Source organism: Leucopleurus acutus (genome assembly GCF_964270905.1).
Source record: "Leucopleurus acutus genome assembly, chromosome: 14".
NCBI lineage: Eukaryota > Metazoa > Chordata > Mammalia > Artiodactyla > Delphinidae > Leucopleurus > Leucopleurus acutus.
The window spans coordinates 60312377-60330064 of record NC_139156.1 but is presented as its reverse complement, the minus strand read 5'-3'; the positions used below and the strand labels follow the sequence as shown (position 1 = coordinate 60330064).

General features: G+C 39.7%; 1 protein-coding gene across 3 annotated transcripts in view; it reads right to left on the bottom strand.

Annotated features, from left to right (window-relative positions):
- Window positions 1-17688, bottom strand: part of ASCC1 (activating signal cointegrator 1 complex subunit 1) — a 101330-nt gene that overhangs the window by 36072 nt on the left and 47570 nt on the right. For all 3 annotated transcript variants that reach the window (XM_082855097.1, XM_082855099.1, XM_082855098.1), the window contains exons 6-7: window positions 17448-17584; window positions 10462-10581 (exon numbers count right to left, since the gene is read on the bottom strand). In XM_082855097.1, the coding sequence (XP_082711223.1) occupies window positions 10462-10581; window positions 17448-17584 (257 nt within the window). The remainder of the gene's footprint in view (window positions 1-10461; window positions 10582-17447; window positions 17585-17688) is intronic.

Below are 17688 nucleotides of genomic sequence, written 5' to 3'. Positions count from 1 at the left end.
GCAGATCTTGGCCCTAGGCCTCAGAAAGCAGCCATCTTCTGTGACCACTCACTCAACTGATGGTGAAGTTCAGCCTGTGGCTTTTACACAGTGTGACCAGATGTCCAACCTGAGCCTGCAGTTCTCACTGAACATGGGTGCTGATGTGGAGGTCTGCATCAAATGACAGAGCAGTGCACCTGATGAGCACAGGGAGCAGCCTGTTCCTTTCAACCTTTCCCTTGGCTTTTTTTGAGATTTGTGCTGCATGCTAATTGACTTCCCCACCTCAAAATCTTTCATTCGTCGCCAGTGTACTAATGAACAATAGATTTCACATTTTTTAAGATTTTACATTTTAGATGTACATACTAGTAATACTCTTTGTCCCACATACCATTTCTTTTCCCAGATGCAAGTGGCCCTGAGAAATCTGTAGAGTTTGTGAATCTTCCACTGCTTCTTGGGCCATGGCTTGCGGTAAAACACTGTAGCCCAGTGAGCAGCTTCTCCTTGAGCAGGGCTGGATGGGTCTGTTTTATGTGAGATGTGTGCCAAACCCACCTTGCGTGGCCCATTTGTGGGAGTTTTCCTGAGGCCACAGGGCAGTCTCTCTGGTTGCAGCAGCTGAGTTGCTCAATGCCTGTCTCCACACGGATAGAACAGCCTCTGGTACCCCTACCCCCCAGTTATCTTTCACCCATTTAGACATGGTCAAAACAACCCTTTTCCGCTTGCACTCATACGCTGCAGCAAGAGGGAGTTATCTTCCCCTAGAGATTGAGTGAGAAGCACAAAGGATTCTTTTCCCTTTCATGGTTTTCAGGCTCCAAAGTTCCAAATTAATCTTCTTATAATTCTAACTTCTCTATCTTAATTGTTTTTATTTTGTCTACTAACCAAAGAATATTTAAACATGAGTAAGCTATAATTTTTTTATTTTTTGGCCACATGGCATGTGGGATCTTCATTCCCAGATCAGGGATCGATCCCGTGCCCCCTGTAGTGGAAGCATGGAGTCTTCACCACTGGACCGCCAGGGAAGTACCAAGTAAGCTATAATTAATAATAATAAAATAAATACCCATACCCTCACCATTGACCTCCAGAAACAGAACACAGGGCTGGGACTATAATGATCAGACCATGGGAAGCCACGGAAGTCTTTTAAAAGGGAATGATGTGGTCAGCTACCCATTTGTGAAGCTGACTCTGTGGCACAGTGGAAAATGCTTTAGAAGGGGAAAGAGACCAGCGGTACTGAGGTCAGTTATGTGGTACTAATAGTACTAATAGTAGAAATAATAACAAACACGATGTGTCACACACTATTCTAAGCACTTTGTATCTGTTAAATCATTTAATCTTCACGATAAATTATTATCCCTACCTTACCAATGAGGAAACTGAGGCACAGAGAAGTTATAAAACTTGACTAAAGTCACACAACTAAGTGATAGATCCAAAATGAGAACCCATGCAGTCTGGCTTCAGAGGACAAATTTTAAGGACCATGCTATAAAGTAGAAAGGGATGAAGATCTAAACTATGACAGGGGCAGTGAGAACCGAGACAAGGGAATGGATTCAAAAGAGCTTGTGAGAGAGAAGTTGGGGCCCTCAGATACGACAGTGTTATAGCAGAGGAAGCAGCTGAGAGCTACTCCCACGAGTTCACCTTAAATGAGCAGATGGGTCACTGACCAAGGTGGGGAGTGGTGGAGAGGGTTAATAGTGTGTATACTTTTTCATGTGTGGCACCGGATTTCAAGTGCGACATGTCCAGGAGACAGATGGAAATAACAAGCCTGAAGCTCAAGAGAAAAATCTGGGCAAAAGACACAGATCTGGGAGTTATCAGTGCAAAAAAAGTAGTTAAAAGCATGGGACAGATGCAGTCACAGGGTGAGGGGGAATCAGAGCAAGCAAGAAGAGAGCTAAGGACGGAGCCTTTATGGGACACTCGTATGTAAGGGGCAGAGAAGGAACCAGTAAGGACAATCGATAAGGATGAGGAACAAGAAAAGGAAAACTTCAGGAAGGCTGAAAAGAGAATTACAAGGGGTGTGAAAAGAGGAATAATCAGTATAGTACAATGCTATAAAAAGTAAAGTATGAAAAGGAGCAAAAAATGCTTACTTATTTCTTACAGTCAGAACATTATTAGAGATCTTTGCCAGAGCAGTTTCGCTGGCACACTGGCGAAGGAAGCCTTATTGCAGGGGACCAAGGGAGAGGCCAGACAGACGGGAAGGGGATACATGCACATAAACTCAAGAAACTTGCAAGGAAGGGAAGAAACTAATTGCCTCGGTAATTAGATATAGAATTGAAGGCAGGTTCTTTGTGTTTATTTTCAAGGAAGAGAAAGAGTTGAAAATGCTTACTGACAACAAGAAACTATCCAGCAGAGAAGGAAGATGAAACCTTAGGAAACAGAGGGGATCAACAGAACAAGATCTCAAAGGAGACAGGAAGGGCTGGTGTGGGAATGGGAATCATACAAAAGATGAGCAGAACACGTCCCTGCTCTTGAGCAGCTTACATTCTGGTGGAAGGAGACAGATAGCAAACAAATATACATATACGACATCAGGTGGTGCTAAGCACCATGAAGAAAACAAAATGGAAGAGAGGGAGGAGAAAGGGATTGAGGGTAAGTGTACTATTTTAGACATGGTGATCAGGTAAGGCTTCCCTGATAAAGTGACACTTGAGCAGAGACCTAAGGGAACAGCATTCCAGAGAAAGGGAAGAGCAAATACAATCATCTGAGGCAGCCTGCTTGTGGCATGACGGAGGAACAGTAAGAAGCCAGTGTATGGAATGAAACTGTGGGGAGAGGTGATGAGGTGGGAGAGGAAGGAGGACCAGGTCACAGGGGCTTACATAAGGTTCTTAGGCCCCTGTAATAACTTTGTCTTCTACTGAGTGAGGTGGCGAGCTTCTGGAGGGTTTTCAGCAGAAGAATGACACGATCCAACTGACATTTTAAAAGGAAAACTCTGGCTGCCGTGTGGAGGACACACAGTGGTAGAGGCAAGAACGGAAGCAGGAAGGCAGCTGAGAGGCTGTCGCAACACCCCAGCTGGTGGGCGTGGCAGCAGTGGAGGTGGTGAGGAGGGCGGTGGCTTTGCTAATATACTGTAGTCAGGAGTTGAAAGTGATTCTAAAAGAATTTTTGTCCTGAACAACTGAAAGAGTGAATATCAAAGAATACACTGCACTCCAGGTTCATGAAAAATTCTGTGGAGAGGGAAGGGCAGCAATGAAGTGGAGGCAGGCTGAAGCCAGATTGTGAAGCTTCCTGTGTGTCAGGCAAGGCTGTAGTCTTATTTGGTAGACCTAGGAAAGCAAGACGGGGTTGTAAGAAGCAAGATATGCAGGGGAAAACTAAAGCCTTGGAAGCCAGTTAAGAGAGATGCTGTGCTTCCTTGCATAGTTATCTTAATTTTTTTTCTGATTACAAAAATAATACATGTTTGTTATAGAAAAAATGGAAAATGCAGAAAACGACAAAAAGGAAAACAACCTTACCATCCATAGATAAGCACTTAATTTTGGGTTAAATAATTTTTAAGTCTTTTACTACAGATAGATAAACATCAATTTAAAAAAGACAGAATATTGGGCTTCCCTGGTGGTGCAGTGGTTGAGAGTCCACCTGCTAATGCAGGGGACACGGGTGCATGCCCCGGTCCGAGAAGATCCCATATGCTGCGGAGTGGCTGGGCCCGTGAGCCATGGCCGCTGAGCCTGCGCGTCTGGAGCCTGTGCTCCGCAACGGGAGAGGCCACAACAGTGAGAGGCCTGCGTACCGCAAAAAAAAAAAAAAAAAAAAAAGACAATATTTTTCTATAACCTGCTTATTTCACTTAATATACCCTGAATATTTTCCCATGACATAAAATATTTTTCTCAAGTATTTAACTGAGCAATGAGAAGGGCTAACCAATAAGATATTAGTAAGGATGGAGAAAGATGACTGATTCAAGAAAACGACTTTGTTCCTACATTCCTAAGGGGAAAATAAAATGCATTCACAATGCACGTAACTCTGATTTTGCAGTTTAACTTACTTAATTGTGCATGTGGATCTCCAAGCCAAGACCTACACTATTGGGTCTAAAGTTTCTAATTAACACCATCTCATAAAGTTTAAAATATTTTAAAATATTACAACATAACTTAGGTCTAAACATAACCAAGCACTGCAAAATGCACCTCAATTTCAAATCACAATAGAATGATGCCTCTCTCCTATCAAAGAAAAAGAAGTGCAGACTTCCCTGGTGGCGCAGTGGTTAAGAATCCGCCTGCCAATGCAGGGGACACGGGTTCGATCCCTGGTCCGGGAAGATCCCACATGCTGCAGAGCAACTAAGCCCGTGAGCCACAACTACTGAGCCTGCACTCTAGAGCCCATGAGCCACAACTACTGAAGCCCGTGCACCTAGAGCCCATGCTCTGCAACAAGAGAAGCCACGGCAATGAGAAGCCCGCGCACCACAACAGAGTGGCCCCTGCTCGCTGCAACTAGAGAAAGCCCGCACACAGCAACAAAGACCCAACACAGCCAAAAATAAATAAATAAGTAAATAAATAAAAAATAAAGGTAAGAAAAAGAAGTGGACAGGGAGCTCAGCTGTAGAGAAACGGAGCATGTAATACTACAGGAAGGAAATTAAATTGACTAAATGAAAGAGTCCAGTTTCCAGCTTTGTCTTTCTGGCAAATTAAGATTTCTCCCTCAGAACTCTGAAGAGATTAAAGTCCTTTAAAATGTTCTAGTCTAACCTGCTCACTTTACACAAAAGGAAACGAAGCACAGACAGGCCGAGTTGCTCAGTCAGGGCAGAGGGATGGGAATCTAAGTCTCCTGGCAGCCAGTTCTGCTCTGCTATCAATTTATTGTGCACTTCCACGAAGCCAGCTCTTCATGTTATTCACCGCCTTACCCTGGCACCCAAGTTAATACCTAATTGACATATCATCAGTGCTCAGTGAATAGCTGTTGCAGGTATGTATGCATGAATTCATAAATGACAAATCTTTGGGGTTCTATTAAGACAACTTAAGGGTGCTTAGAAACAATCACTAAATTTCAGGCTGCTGTCATGGATACTACATCTGACAATATGTCAGTATATTTCTAACATTATAGTCTTTGAATTCTTACTTCACTGATCCTTCCCCGGTTGACTATGAATGAGTCACAAAGCTTCTCTATACCTTTGCATCCTCATAAGTGAATTAAAAATAATATAGGGTTGCTATGAGAAAAATAATAAATTACTCTTAAGCAGATTTATCATTTAGATAGTGCTTTGTGTTTGAAAACAGAAGCCAATTATTAATGCCTTGAATCTGAGCTCTTAGTTTAAAGGCCTGTAAGTGCTACAAAGCTCAAGCATTCCAGAGCCATCTTTATGGATGTGGAGTTGTACTGCAGAATGATCACTGACTCCCTAGAAAGTGCAAATTCCAGATTTTTCTTTGATTTTTTTTTCCCCAAATTTAATTCAGCTCTATCCAATTAACATTTCTTGAGTTCTTACTGTATACAGGCACCATGCTAGTCACTAAAAGAATTAAAAACTAAGCAAACATAGCTCTTGTCATTAAGAAGCTTACAATCTATTAAAATAACTATAAAGAGAACTTTGGTAATGACACAAGGAATACAAGGTGCTTTGGTAATTTAAATGTGGAAGACGTTACAGCTGGGTTGAGACCAGAATAGGTTACCAGGAGGATGGGCTTAGGACAGGAAGCTAACTGTACTCAATTCATCTTTGTAAATCAGCTGAAAAAATAAATGACTTAAGTAAACAAACATTCACTGAACATCAACTATGAGTCATGAATTATAAAAGCCACTGGATACACAATGCTGAATAAGACACTCCCTGCCCCCAAGAATCTTAAAGTCTACTTGAGAAAAAAGAAGGAAAGATAGCAAGAAGGAATGACAGCACTTGGACAAAAAGAGATGAGGAGTAACATGAAAGAAATTTTAGTCACAAGAAACAACATTAACAAAGACACAAAGGATCATCAAGCAGTGAAGCGGGCTAGGGCTTGGGGCAAGTCCAAGATAAGTGGAAGATCAAGTTGAAATATTAAGTTGGTTTCATCCTGGAAGATACTGACTGCTAGACTGAGGAATACGAACTAATTCAAAGGATGATGTGAAATGATGGGAGATTTTTAAGCAAGGGGAAGTCCTACTGTATATAAGCTATGGCTTAGAAAGGCTGATGTAGGAGTAGATCATAGGATCTATAGACACTGACATAAAAGTAATGTCTAGGTTATGTTTTATGAAAAGAACAAACTATAGAACAATATGAATAATGTGATCCAGTTTGTATAAAACAATACGCACGGACAGTGACTCTCAGCAGTATTTGCTCTGCTTACAATCTATTGGGGAGGAACACAGGGAGAGTCAGAGCAGGGGGAAAGGGAGCCATTTAATTTTCACTTTACCCATCTGGAAGGCTTTAATTTTATGAGAGAAAACAATATATAAAGAAGCAGCTCAGCTATGAAAGGAAGAAGGCTAACTGGAAGATGGTGCAGTGATGTTGAGCTGCACAGTTGTAGACTCTAACTACATCTCTCTCATCTTCCTTTCACCAAACTTCTCAAAAGAGTGGTCTGTCTCCAATTATTCTTAATCTCCTCTTTTTTTTTTTTTTTTTTTTGCTGTACTTGGGCCTCTCACTGTTGTGGCCTCTCCCGTTGCGGAGCACAAGCTCCGGACGCGCAGGCTCAGCGGCCATGGCTCACGGGCCCAGCCGCTCCGCGGCATGTGGGATCTTCCCGGACCGGGGCACGAACCCATGTCCCCTGCATCGGCAGGCGGACTCTCAACCACTGCACCACCAGGGAAGCCCCTTAATCCTCTCTTTTTGCCCCACTATGAGCATAGGCTTTACAGTCAAACACAGCTAGGTCAAACCATAATTCTACCACTTACATGTACATACTGATTACTACTGACCTTCATGTGACAAAGTATATCAAGTGTATCTGAAAAACTGTAACACGTGCCTGCTTTACGAACATTGTTTTTATTTTAAAAAAATCTTACAGATAAGCTAAAAGAAAAAAAATTACTTATTATCCAAAAATAACCACTGATAAGATGATTATATATTCAGACTAACTGGTTTATTTCTCTCTTGCTCTCTCTTCCCACTTTTGAGGGGAAAAAAGTAAATGTATATTTACAAATTGTTCTGTAATCTGTTTTTATCACATAATACTCTATATAGTAAATAAGACAAAACCCCTGCCTCCAAGAATCTTAGAGTCTATTTGAGAAAAAGAAGGATAACAAGAAGGAAAGACAGCATTTGGACACAAAAAAGTTATTTCACTTTTGTTCTTTAAAGATTTTTTTCTGGGTAAACAATTCCAGCTTGACAGTTGTTTTCTCTAGAAAACAGTCCGCTGTCTTTTGGCTTCTGTTGTTGATATTGAGAAGTCCACTGTCTAGATAACTGTCAATCCTTTGTAGGTGACTTCTTTTAAATTCTTTATCTTCAGTGTTCTGCACTTCCATCCTGATTTATCTTGATACGGATTTCTTTTTATTTATTCTGCTTGTATTTATTCTTTTTTCTCTTATCTTTGCTACTGCCTCAATCCAAGCCCCTCTAATCTCTTCACATGGACATCTGATGTGACCCTACCTCTCCTTCATTATGTCTCATCCATATGTGGAATTTGCTAGGCTTTTTCCTGCCACAGGGCTTTTGCTCTGCATTTTTTTTTGCCTAGAATTTCCCACCACCCCTTTGCCTGAAAAATCCCACTCCTCCAGACCTCAATTCAGTATCAATTCCTCCAAGAGGCTTTCCTTACCCTGCCCTCCCACAGTCTAAACTGCCATATTTTCTGTCTTTAAAAGAGCACCATTTTCCCCCTGCTTCACCTTTATCACACTTTGCAATGATATATTTACGTGTTGTTAACATCTGTTTTCTCCATTAGTCTGTAAATTACATGGGGGCAATAACTGTGTCTGGCTTTACTGACCATTCTTGCTTTTTTTTCGTTTGGCCCTGCGGAGAGGCATATGGAATCTTAGTTCCCCAACCAGGGATCGAACCCGAGCCCCCTGCAGTAGAAGCGCAGAGTCTTAACCACTGGACCACCTTTACTGACCATTCTATATTCACAGCTAGCACAGTGTCTGGCACACAGTGGGCATTTAATAAAGTTTTGTTGAATAAACAAATGACCAATGAAAATCAACATTCCTTTTACATGGCATATAACACTGCCTCTAGATCTGTACTTAGTATTTATTCCCTTTTCCTAGCATGCTACTCCCTCAGCCTGCAAACTCCTTATTCAGTAAAGAAACCTGCTTTCTGAAGCCTTCCTTTACAAAATTTGCCCACACATGGGCAGAGTTTTGCTGCTCATTTATGTACCACTAGAATCTCAATCACAGTCCTCAACCTAGTGTATTCTAGTTACCAACATCTGCCTCCTCCATAAGAAAGAAGCCCTAGGGTCTACTGCATCTCACATCCTGGGCATTTGAAAAATGCCTGAGGGAAAAGGGGACTGGAAATGCCCTGCAGGGTGGAATAATTGATGGTGTCAGGTCTTTGAGGAGATAAGAAGGAATGGGGTCCCAGAATAAGTGAAGGGATTAGCCTCATCAGAGTTAATATATGCAATTCTTCAGAAAGAGAGTGAAATTGAGTGGGGTGGGTGTGATGAAAACAGGTAGACTGTGAGGGAAAAAGGAAGGAAGTTGACTTGGCTTCATGTTCTCAGTATAATGTGAGGAAGCTATTCTTCTAAAGTGGCAAGGGTGGAGGCCTGTGACAGTAAGAAACAGAACAGAATAGCCACTGTGTTCAATGCTTAAGTCTTAGCAACAGCTGACTACTAAGTAATTTGAATGCAAATTCCCTACACAGTCAGGTTTTACAAAATCCAAGGATCTATCAATAAGTGTAGCTACACTGTCCCAGCTCTGTTTCCAGAGGAAAAATTTGATCTAAGTGGTTCCATTTTTTAAAGGTCAGGCACTTCACAGTCAAGCATTTTAAGGGACTCTTTCATCTAAAATATATGAAATCATACAAAGAAAGTTGACTGTGTTTTTATTATAACATGGCCTCTCCTCCATGCCTCTGCATTGAGCAGTGTCTCTTCACATAAAGAAACACAAATGACTGAATGTGCCTTAAAAATTGGGCCATGTCTTACTCATTTCTGTATCAATTTACATGGTCTTTCAAAATACCTTGCACAAAGGAGGCATTCAAATAGTTTTAATATTGAATTAAACAAGAGGTGTATAAGTCCCTTAGACACTGCGATTTGGGGAGGGGACTTTACAAAACTTGGTTTTTTGTTTGTTTGTTTTTTAGGCTGCACCAAATGGCTTGCAGGATCTCAGTTCCTCGACCAGGGATTGAACCTGGGCCCATGGCAGTGAAAGTGCAGAGTCCTAACCACTGGACCACCAGGGAATTTCCAGTAATGATATTAAGACACTTTTTTTCTCCAGTTTTATTGAGATATAATTGACATACATCACACACACAAAAACTGATTCTATATCTTTTTTTTCCTCCCTTACACTCAAAATTCACTTCCACTGGAATTGATAGAAGATAACTGAGATCATCAATTCAAATTGAGATAAGAGAAACCTTCCAAGAGATCCTCTAGGAAAGCAAATCAATTTGGGGGCCTGCCCAGAGACACAGATTTTCCCTAGAGGGTTTTTTGTTCAGTGTGAGTTCTGTTCTACCCTGCCCTAATGAAAAGACCACACAAAAACAAACTTCCAATTCAAGTTGCGCTCCTCTGCTCACCAAAGGCCTTGCACAGACTAATAAATGGTACTAATATCGCAAAGGGCTCTGGATGCCTAGGCGAGCCTCAAAAATAGCCTGGGTTGCAGACTGAGAATTCCAAGTAGGGATCGAGGTGTGGTAATAACAAAAATTAAAAATAGCAAACATTTTTAATGTATGTTTTGATGATGTCAGTATGTGCCAAGCACTGATCTAAGCATTTTATGTATATTAATTTAATTCTAATAATCCTATGAAGTTTGTACAGTTATGATCCCTATTCTGCCCTGGTATTCACTAGATCTGCATTATGTCACTTTTGAAACTGCCATCCTAATATGCCATCCTTCCTGCCTCCTATTATCCTGGAAAACATGAAGGAGGCACTGAGTTCCATAAAAACTAGATTGCTACTATCAATATCTACCATCCAAGTAATTCAATAATTATCAAACTAAAAGTCTGATACTTTTTCCTACAACAAATTCCTCTTGCAAGATATTAACTTACTATTTCAGAAAAAGAAAGAATTTACACACTCCTTACAATAATAAGACCTCAAAGAAAAGGAATCAAAACTACCTGAACTTCCAGGGATTCTTCTCGGCACCTCACAATTAAAACAAAGAAGTATTCCAGAAACATACCTGTTGGAGCCATCTTTCATATGGACTTTGGCGTAAAGAACATCCACCATGCCAGGATCATCATTCATGTATTCTATCCCCGCCATCTCTACTTCCAGGGGTTTGCCCCCAGAAATGTCACTGCAAAGGAAAACACATTAGATTTTTTATAACTGTTTAAGTTAAGAGGGCTATTATATTTTGAAACATGGTTAATATACATAGTCAAATATTACAAAAATGAAGTTGTTGAGGGTTTTTTTTAACTAACATGATTTAACCGTCCTTCTAATTTCAAAATAGATACATGTTTAATGAACACAAACTAGAACCACAAGTATTTCCAAAGTCACACTATATTTATCCCAATACCAGTTTATTAGCATGTCTAAGAGATGTCTCAGAAAAGGCCAAGTGATGACAGTTCTGATTGATGAAGACATTTACTACATTGCCCATCTCTCCGGTTTTACCTTATTATTTCTACAAATTGCAGACAGTATTTCACTCATATAACAACAGTGAAGGTGCAAACTGGTATCACATCTCTAAGAGCAATTTGGCAATACTTATAAAAAGCCTTCAAGAATAGAAAAACTTTGCCCAAGCAATTCAATTTCTAGGAGCCAAACCCAAGGAAATAATTATAAATTCAGGTACATATCCAACCACAGCCAATAAAGGAAAGTTCTTTCAGAAGAATTCCAACTGATAGATGTAGAGGTAATGATGGAATTAGAATATCACCATTTTGCAACTCCTGATGAAATATTTAATCAATTCCATTATTCGTGCAAAAGATGGGGATAAAAAATTTAATATATATACATATTTATATGCTTGTACATACATAAAATCTCTGAAAGGATATAATACAAAGAAACTGCTAAAATCTGTTGCCTTCAGAGAGGAGATCAGGGTGCTTGGTGGGATAACAGTAGGCAGGAAACTCTTCACTGCATATCCTTTGTACTTTAAAATTTTTGAACCATGTAAATGTATTATTCATTAAAAAGTTAAAATAAAAAAATATATGCAAAAGAAGCCAAACGCAGAAGTGTATATACTGAATGATTCTATTTATATGACATTAGAGAATAAGTACATTTAATCTGTGGTAACAGAAATCAGAACAGCAGTTACTTTTGGGAGAAGTGAATTTACTGGAAAAGAGCATGAAGGAATTTCCTAGGGTGATGGCAATGTTCTACATTTTGATTTGGGTGAAGTTACATGGGTGTACACATTTATCAAAATTCATCAACTACACTTAACATCTGTGCATTTTACTGTAAGTAAATTACACCTCAAAGGAAAAAAATACATATATGCAAACCAAAAAGCGTGGGAGTACATGCCCCAAAATGTTAATAGTAATTATCTTCAGGTAATATTACAAGTCATATCTTGTTTATCTGCAATTTTTTTTTTGGACGCACTGCTCGCCTTGCGGGATCTTAGTTCCCCGACAAGGGACTGAAACTGTGCTCTTGGCGGTGAAAGCGTGGAGTCCTAACGATTGGACAGCCAGGGAATTCCTGTTTATCTGCAATTTTTAGCTTTTCTAAAGTTAACATGTATTTCTTTTATGTTAAGTAAAACCCACCATCCTGCTTTCTTCCCAGGCCCCTTAAACAGACTTATGCTTCAACTAGCAAAGGCTTTGCTGTGACAACATGAAACCCAGCTAAAAATCAGCTCACCAAACAGCCTTCTCCAAGCCCCATGAGGCCAGGGACCCTATCCATCTTTTCTACTCCTATATCCCCAGCACCTGGGACAGTGCCTTATATAAAATGGGTACTCCATAAATCTCTGATAAACATTGATGGATGTACCACTATAAAGGGAGAAGATGTCCTGAACAATTTTGAGAATGTGGACACACGCCTATATTGTCATTGAATAAAATGTGGTACTGGCTCAAAGACAACAGACTGTTAGGATTAATCAAAAAATAATTCCAAATAAGGCAAAACAAAAAAGTTTTCTTGATATTTAATTGAGGCCCAGGGAGATCCTTTTATAGCCTAGGGATCCTAATGGTAAAAGATTCCCTTAAGGGCTTCCCTGGTGGCGCACTGGTTGAGAGTCCACCTGCCAATACAGGGGACACGGGTTCATGCCCCGGTCTGGGAAGATCCCATTTGCCGCGGAGCGGCTAGGCCCGTGAGCCATGGCTGCAGAGCCTGCGCGTCCGGAGCCTGTGCTCCGCAACGGGAGAGGCCACAACAGTAAGAGGCCCGCGTACTGCAAAAAAAAAAAAAAAAAAAGATTCCCTTAAAACACCAAGGCCATTATTATTGCACAAGACCAGAATTTTTTAAGAAACTAAATAACTCAACTATTTTAGACAGGTACTTTAATGAGAAAAATTATGACCCTGATCATAAGTATCCCTACAACCACCTCCAATAAGTGGGATATTCCAAAACACAAGTCAAGCTCTGAATTATTATCTGATTGAAGTCTTTAGCTTCAATCAACAATACAAACTTCCCTGGTGGAGCAGTGGTTAAGAATCTGCCTGCCAATACAGGTGACATGGGCTCGAGCCGTTCCAGGAAGATCTCACATGCCGCGGAGCAACTAAGCCCATGTGCCACAACTACTGAGCCCATGTGCCACAACTCCTGAAGCCCATGCGCCTAGAGTCTGTGCTCTGCAACAAGAGAAGCCACCGCAATGAGAAGCCCGTGGACCGCAACCAAAAACAGCCCCCGTGTGCCGCAACTAAAGAAAGCCTGCGCGCAGCAACGAAGACCCAATGCAGAAATAAATAAATAAATAGATAGATAGCCAGCCAATACAGTGTATCTCCATTTCTAGTTATAGTCAAAGAATTCAATATGAAAGACTGCCATTAAATCCTATCAAAGGGCAGTCAACAAAACTTTTGGGAAAAAAAAATTTAATACTAAATGTACATTCTTCTATGTTTTTTCAGCTCTAACCTTGCATAGTTAGATCACCAGAAAGCACCATACTGGTTTAGTTTCCCACTAAAATGTTTTTACTGGGTTATATTTAATGTTACACTCTCAATTTCCAGGGGTCAATACAAGAAAGAGCAACGTGAACAATGTTTTTATATCTTCTGCCAAACTCCTGTTGAAGACACAGCTCATCATCACCTGGGTTCTTTATGTTAAGATTTATACAACTTTTTCTTGGGTTGAGAACCAGAAAAGGATTCTCTCCTGAAAAATTATGTTCCTTTTTATCAGATAAGAATTATAATAATTGGTGTTTTCCTTTCTGGAATTTAGTTCGTGTGTGTGTGTGTGTGTGTGTGTGTGTGTGTGTGTGTGTGCGCGCGCGCGCGCGCGCCCGCGTTTAGGCCACACTGCACGGCTTGCGGGATCTTAGTTCCCCCACCAGGGATCAAACCTAGGGCCCTGGCAGTGAAAGCGCCAAGTCCTAACCACTGGACTGCCAAGAATTCCCATAGTTCAAGTATACTGATGCTTGAAAACACCACTAAATGTTAAAGTTCTAGTACAATTATTATCTCACCTCGGTTTTTAGACAGAATTTTCTTCCCATTCCATCTTTATGGTTTCTAATCTGTCTGACTTTAACATTTCTTTTGTATATATGTCCTCACTCTAAACTACCTCAAACCACTGGAATTAGATGCGGCACCAAAAACAAAACCATGAACAGATTCAAAGTCTGCCTTACAAGTAGAAACAAACTCTTTCAACCTATCCCTAGGATTTATCAAGAGGGAGAATTAAAGAGCGGGAGAGAATCCAATGGTTTGCTTGATAAATGCTCTTTGTCTTGGTGACCAAACTATTCCACCTTGGATACCACTGAGCACACTCTTCAATGGAGAGACATATGAGGCAATAATTAGGGACATTTGTCCGTGGGTATTTTTCCTCTTCTCCTCTCCTCATTCTTGTCCCTTTTTAACTTCTTATTTGGTTTTACTTCAGGCCTACTGGGAACACTTAGGTATGAGTAAAGTGTTACGGGAGCTAAAGAAGAGCCGCACATTTGTCAGACTATATACTCAGAGACATGGCACTGTTTGTGTTCGACATATCACAAAGAAAAGTCACAAGGGACACATTTAGTGCTTCAGCACTACTGAACATCGTGAATAATTCATTTGAAATCTACACAGCTACGTGAGCCTTTAGCCTAAGAATTGAAATGAAAGTTCTATTTCTGGTCAGGTGACATACTTTAAACTCAAATACCACCCCCAAATTTAAAACGAACATTCAACTACCCATTTCTTTAAAATATCTATGTATCACCACAATTTTAATTAAACGCCAATATAGCCACATTTAATACCTCAATTTAAAAAGCCATTAAATTAAGCTACAGCATGTTATATAGTAGACTATTCATTTCCAATGTTTTCCACCTTTATATTTTAATTTGCGATCTTTACATCATAAAAGGTTCAGGTTAGAAATGCAATTATTTATTGACATTTTTTTTCTAAGCATACCAAGTACAAAGACTGAGATCGAAGATCAAGAATAAGGAAGAAGGGGTGGGATAGGGAGGGTGGGAGGGAGAGGGAAGAGATATGGGAACATATGTATATGTATAACTGATTCACTTTGTTATAAAGCAGAAACTAACACACCATTGTAAAGCAATTATACTCCAATAAAGATGTAAAAAAGAAAAAAGAAATAAGAAGGAAAAAGAAGTTAGGTGATACATTTTACACCAGGGCTTTATTGTAAGTATACTTTTTTTTTTTTTTTTTTAGGAGATTTTTCTTCCTTTTAGGAAAACAGGGCACTTCTGGACAATACAAACAACCAATTCTGATTCTCACCCCTCTAGCCAATCAGGTAGATTAATTTTGCACTATATACTTTTAAAACAAGTGTGTATAACAGAGGGAAGGTGACAGAAGAAGGCTGGGGAGGCCTGCTTTACTTGCTGGTTTTAAACCTTTCCAGCTTTTTGAAAAGAGCAACTTTAAAAAATTTTTGCCTGCATTGCAGATTTTTGGCAGGGTAACGTGTCCTATTTCAAAAGCTTTGCTGAATTTGAAAAACTACAATTACTGTTTTCATCCTGTCATGTCAAAAATTCTTAGGAACTATTAAGGCTGCTCTTCATTCCCTATGCACACCAACTCTGACACGCTTAAAGGGTTCAGATTTGGCATTTAGTCACAAAAGACACCAAGAGACATAAAAGGGAGGAACTCAACTAAATCCTCACATAGCTCAGGATAAGGCTTCAGTGATTAAAATCCTGTGACCTGATTTTCATAAGGTAAAAAACCAAATACCTCTCTGAACAAATATTTTATCCGCCTTTAATTTTTTTGTTAGCAGGATTATCCTAATGGCAGCCAAAAAATGCAGCTGCTTTCAGTTTTGTTTAGCAAAAAGTAATCGGAAGTTAAAGTATCAGAAGTGATTTTTAAACAAGGTAAAATTGCTCTGCTTTGTAAGGTAAAGCATAAAATTTTATTTAATGCAAGGAAAACTGTAAATATCTAATTACAAACACCAAATTATTTTGAATTTTAGGTCAGATAGAGAGAAAATAGTTGCCCATCACTATGCAAAGAACAAGACAAAGAAGTATTCTTTGCTGTTTGAAATTCAGAAAGAACAGGCAGCTGCAAACATGATCAGCTTATGATTTTGCTCAAGAAAAATATTTTGTCTTCAAAACAATTAATGGAAAAAAGAAAACTGGTCCACAAATAAGTCTTTGTATTACAGTTTCATATACAACATAACTTGAGAAAAAATTTAAATCCTTTTACCTTGTTTTACCCAATGAACCAGGTAACCCACTTCTACAAGGCCATGTCAGAATAGTATATTTTACAATTGAATAAAAATAAAACTATTCAAGTCAGTTAATTTTCAAGTTTCTCTTGGTTTGCTTCAATCTTAAGTAAAAGGAACAAAGGAAGGGGGGCTCAGAAGACATGATCCTTTGAAACAGAGCTGTTAGGTCAGATGTATATGCAAATTAAAATCTTACAGTAAAAAGAATAACAACTCTGCCGTCAGAACAGCAATGTTTTCCCTGAGCCAAAACCGACTGCTTGGACAGTTTTTGGTATCCTTACTGACTCAAACAAAACTACCTTTATTAAAGAAAAGAAAATTAAAGACTGCATTTCTGAAATACAGTGAAGACTCTCCTATGGAATCATGTTATAATGTTTGAGTTACTATGGTAAGCACAATAACGGCCCTCCAAAGATGCCCATGTTCTACTCTTTGGAATTTGTAAATATACTACCTTACATGGCAAAGAAGGTTTTGCAGATGTGATTAAGGCTAAAGAGTTTAAGGTGGGGAGATTACTCTGGATTATCTGGGTGGGCTCAATTAAATCACACACATCCTTAAAAGCAGAGAACCTGTCCCTGCTATGGCCAGAGAGAGAGATGTAACAGATTGAGGGTCAAACAGATGCAACATTGTTAGTTTTGAAGATGGAGGAAGGAGGCTACTAGCCAAGTACTGTGGGTGGCCTCTAAATCAGGACTTTAAAGACAAGGAAATAGATTCTTCCCTAGAGCCTCCAAAAAGGAACACAACCCTGCCAGTAACTTGATTTTAGCCCAGTGAAACCCCTATCAGATTTCTGCCCCACAGAACTATAAGATTATAAATTTGTCTTGTTTTAAGCCACCAAGGTTGTAGTAATGTGTTACAGCAGCACAGAAAACTAATACAGTAGCCTACACTCTTCTATAGATAATGAAGAGAATTTCCTTTTTGAGAAAGGAATGGGATGTCCTTGTTAAAGAACAAAATTTGCCAACTGAACTGGTAAAATCTAAGGTAGAGCCTTTCCACACAAATCTGTAAATATATGCTTTAAATCCATTTTAAACCTTTTAGACAATAATCCAATGTTAAGTGTTACAAATGGGTGAGTCAACAAATTTTGTTCCCATGTCACCCAGCTCCCTAGTCCAAAAACAAGTCTGTGATACCAGAAAGAAGCCAGTACAGGGTGACCACCCTTCCCCACTCCTGTGGATTACTCACTCAATGAATTCCTCTTTACACTGCTGTAGCATCTCACATGTCTGCTGGATCTCTTGCTCACTCAAAAGCACCAACATCCCAATAGTTAGGTGAAGCTTCTTAGGATTCTGGAAAATGGTGCTATCAACCCCGTGATCCTATTATCAAAGGGAGAAAAAAACAAGAAACTCAGCCCATACAAAAGTACATGGCAGGAACTGTAAGGCCAAATGGCCCGAGGCAGGGGAACGCAATCAGACTC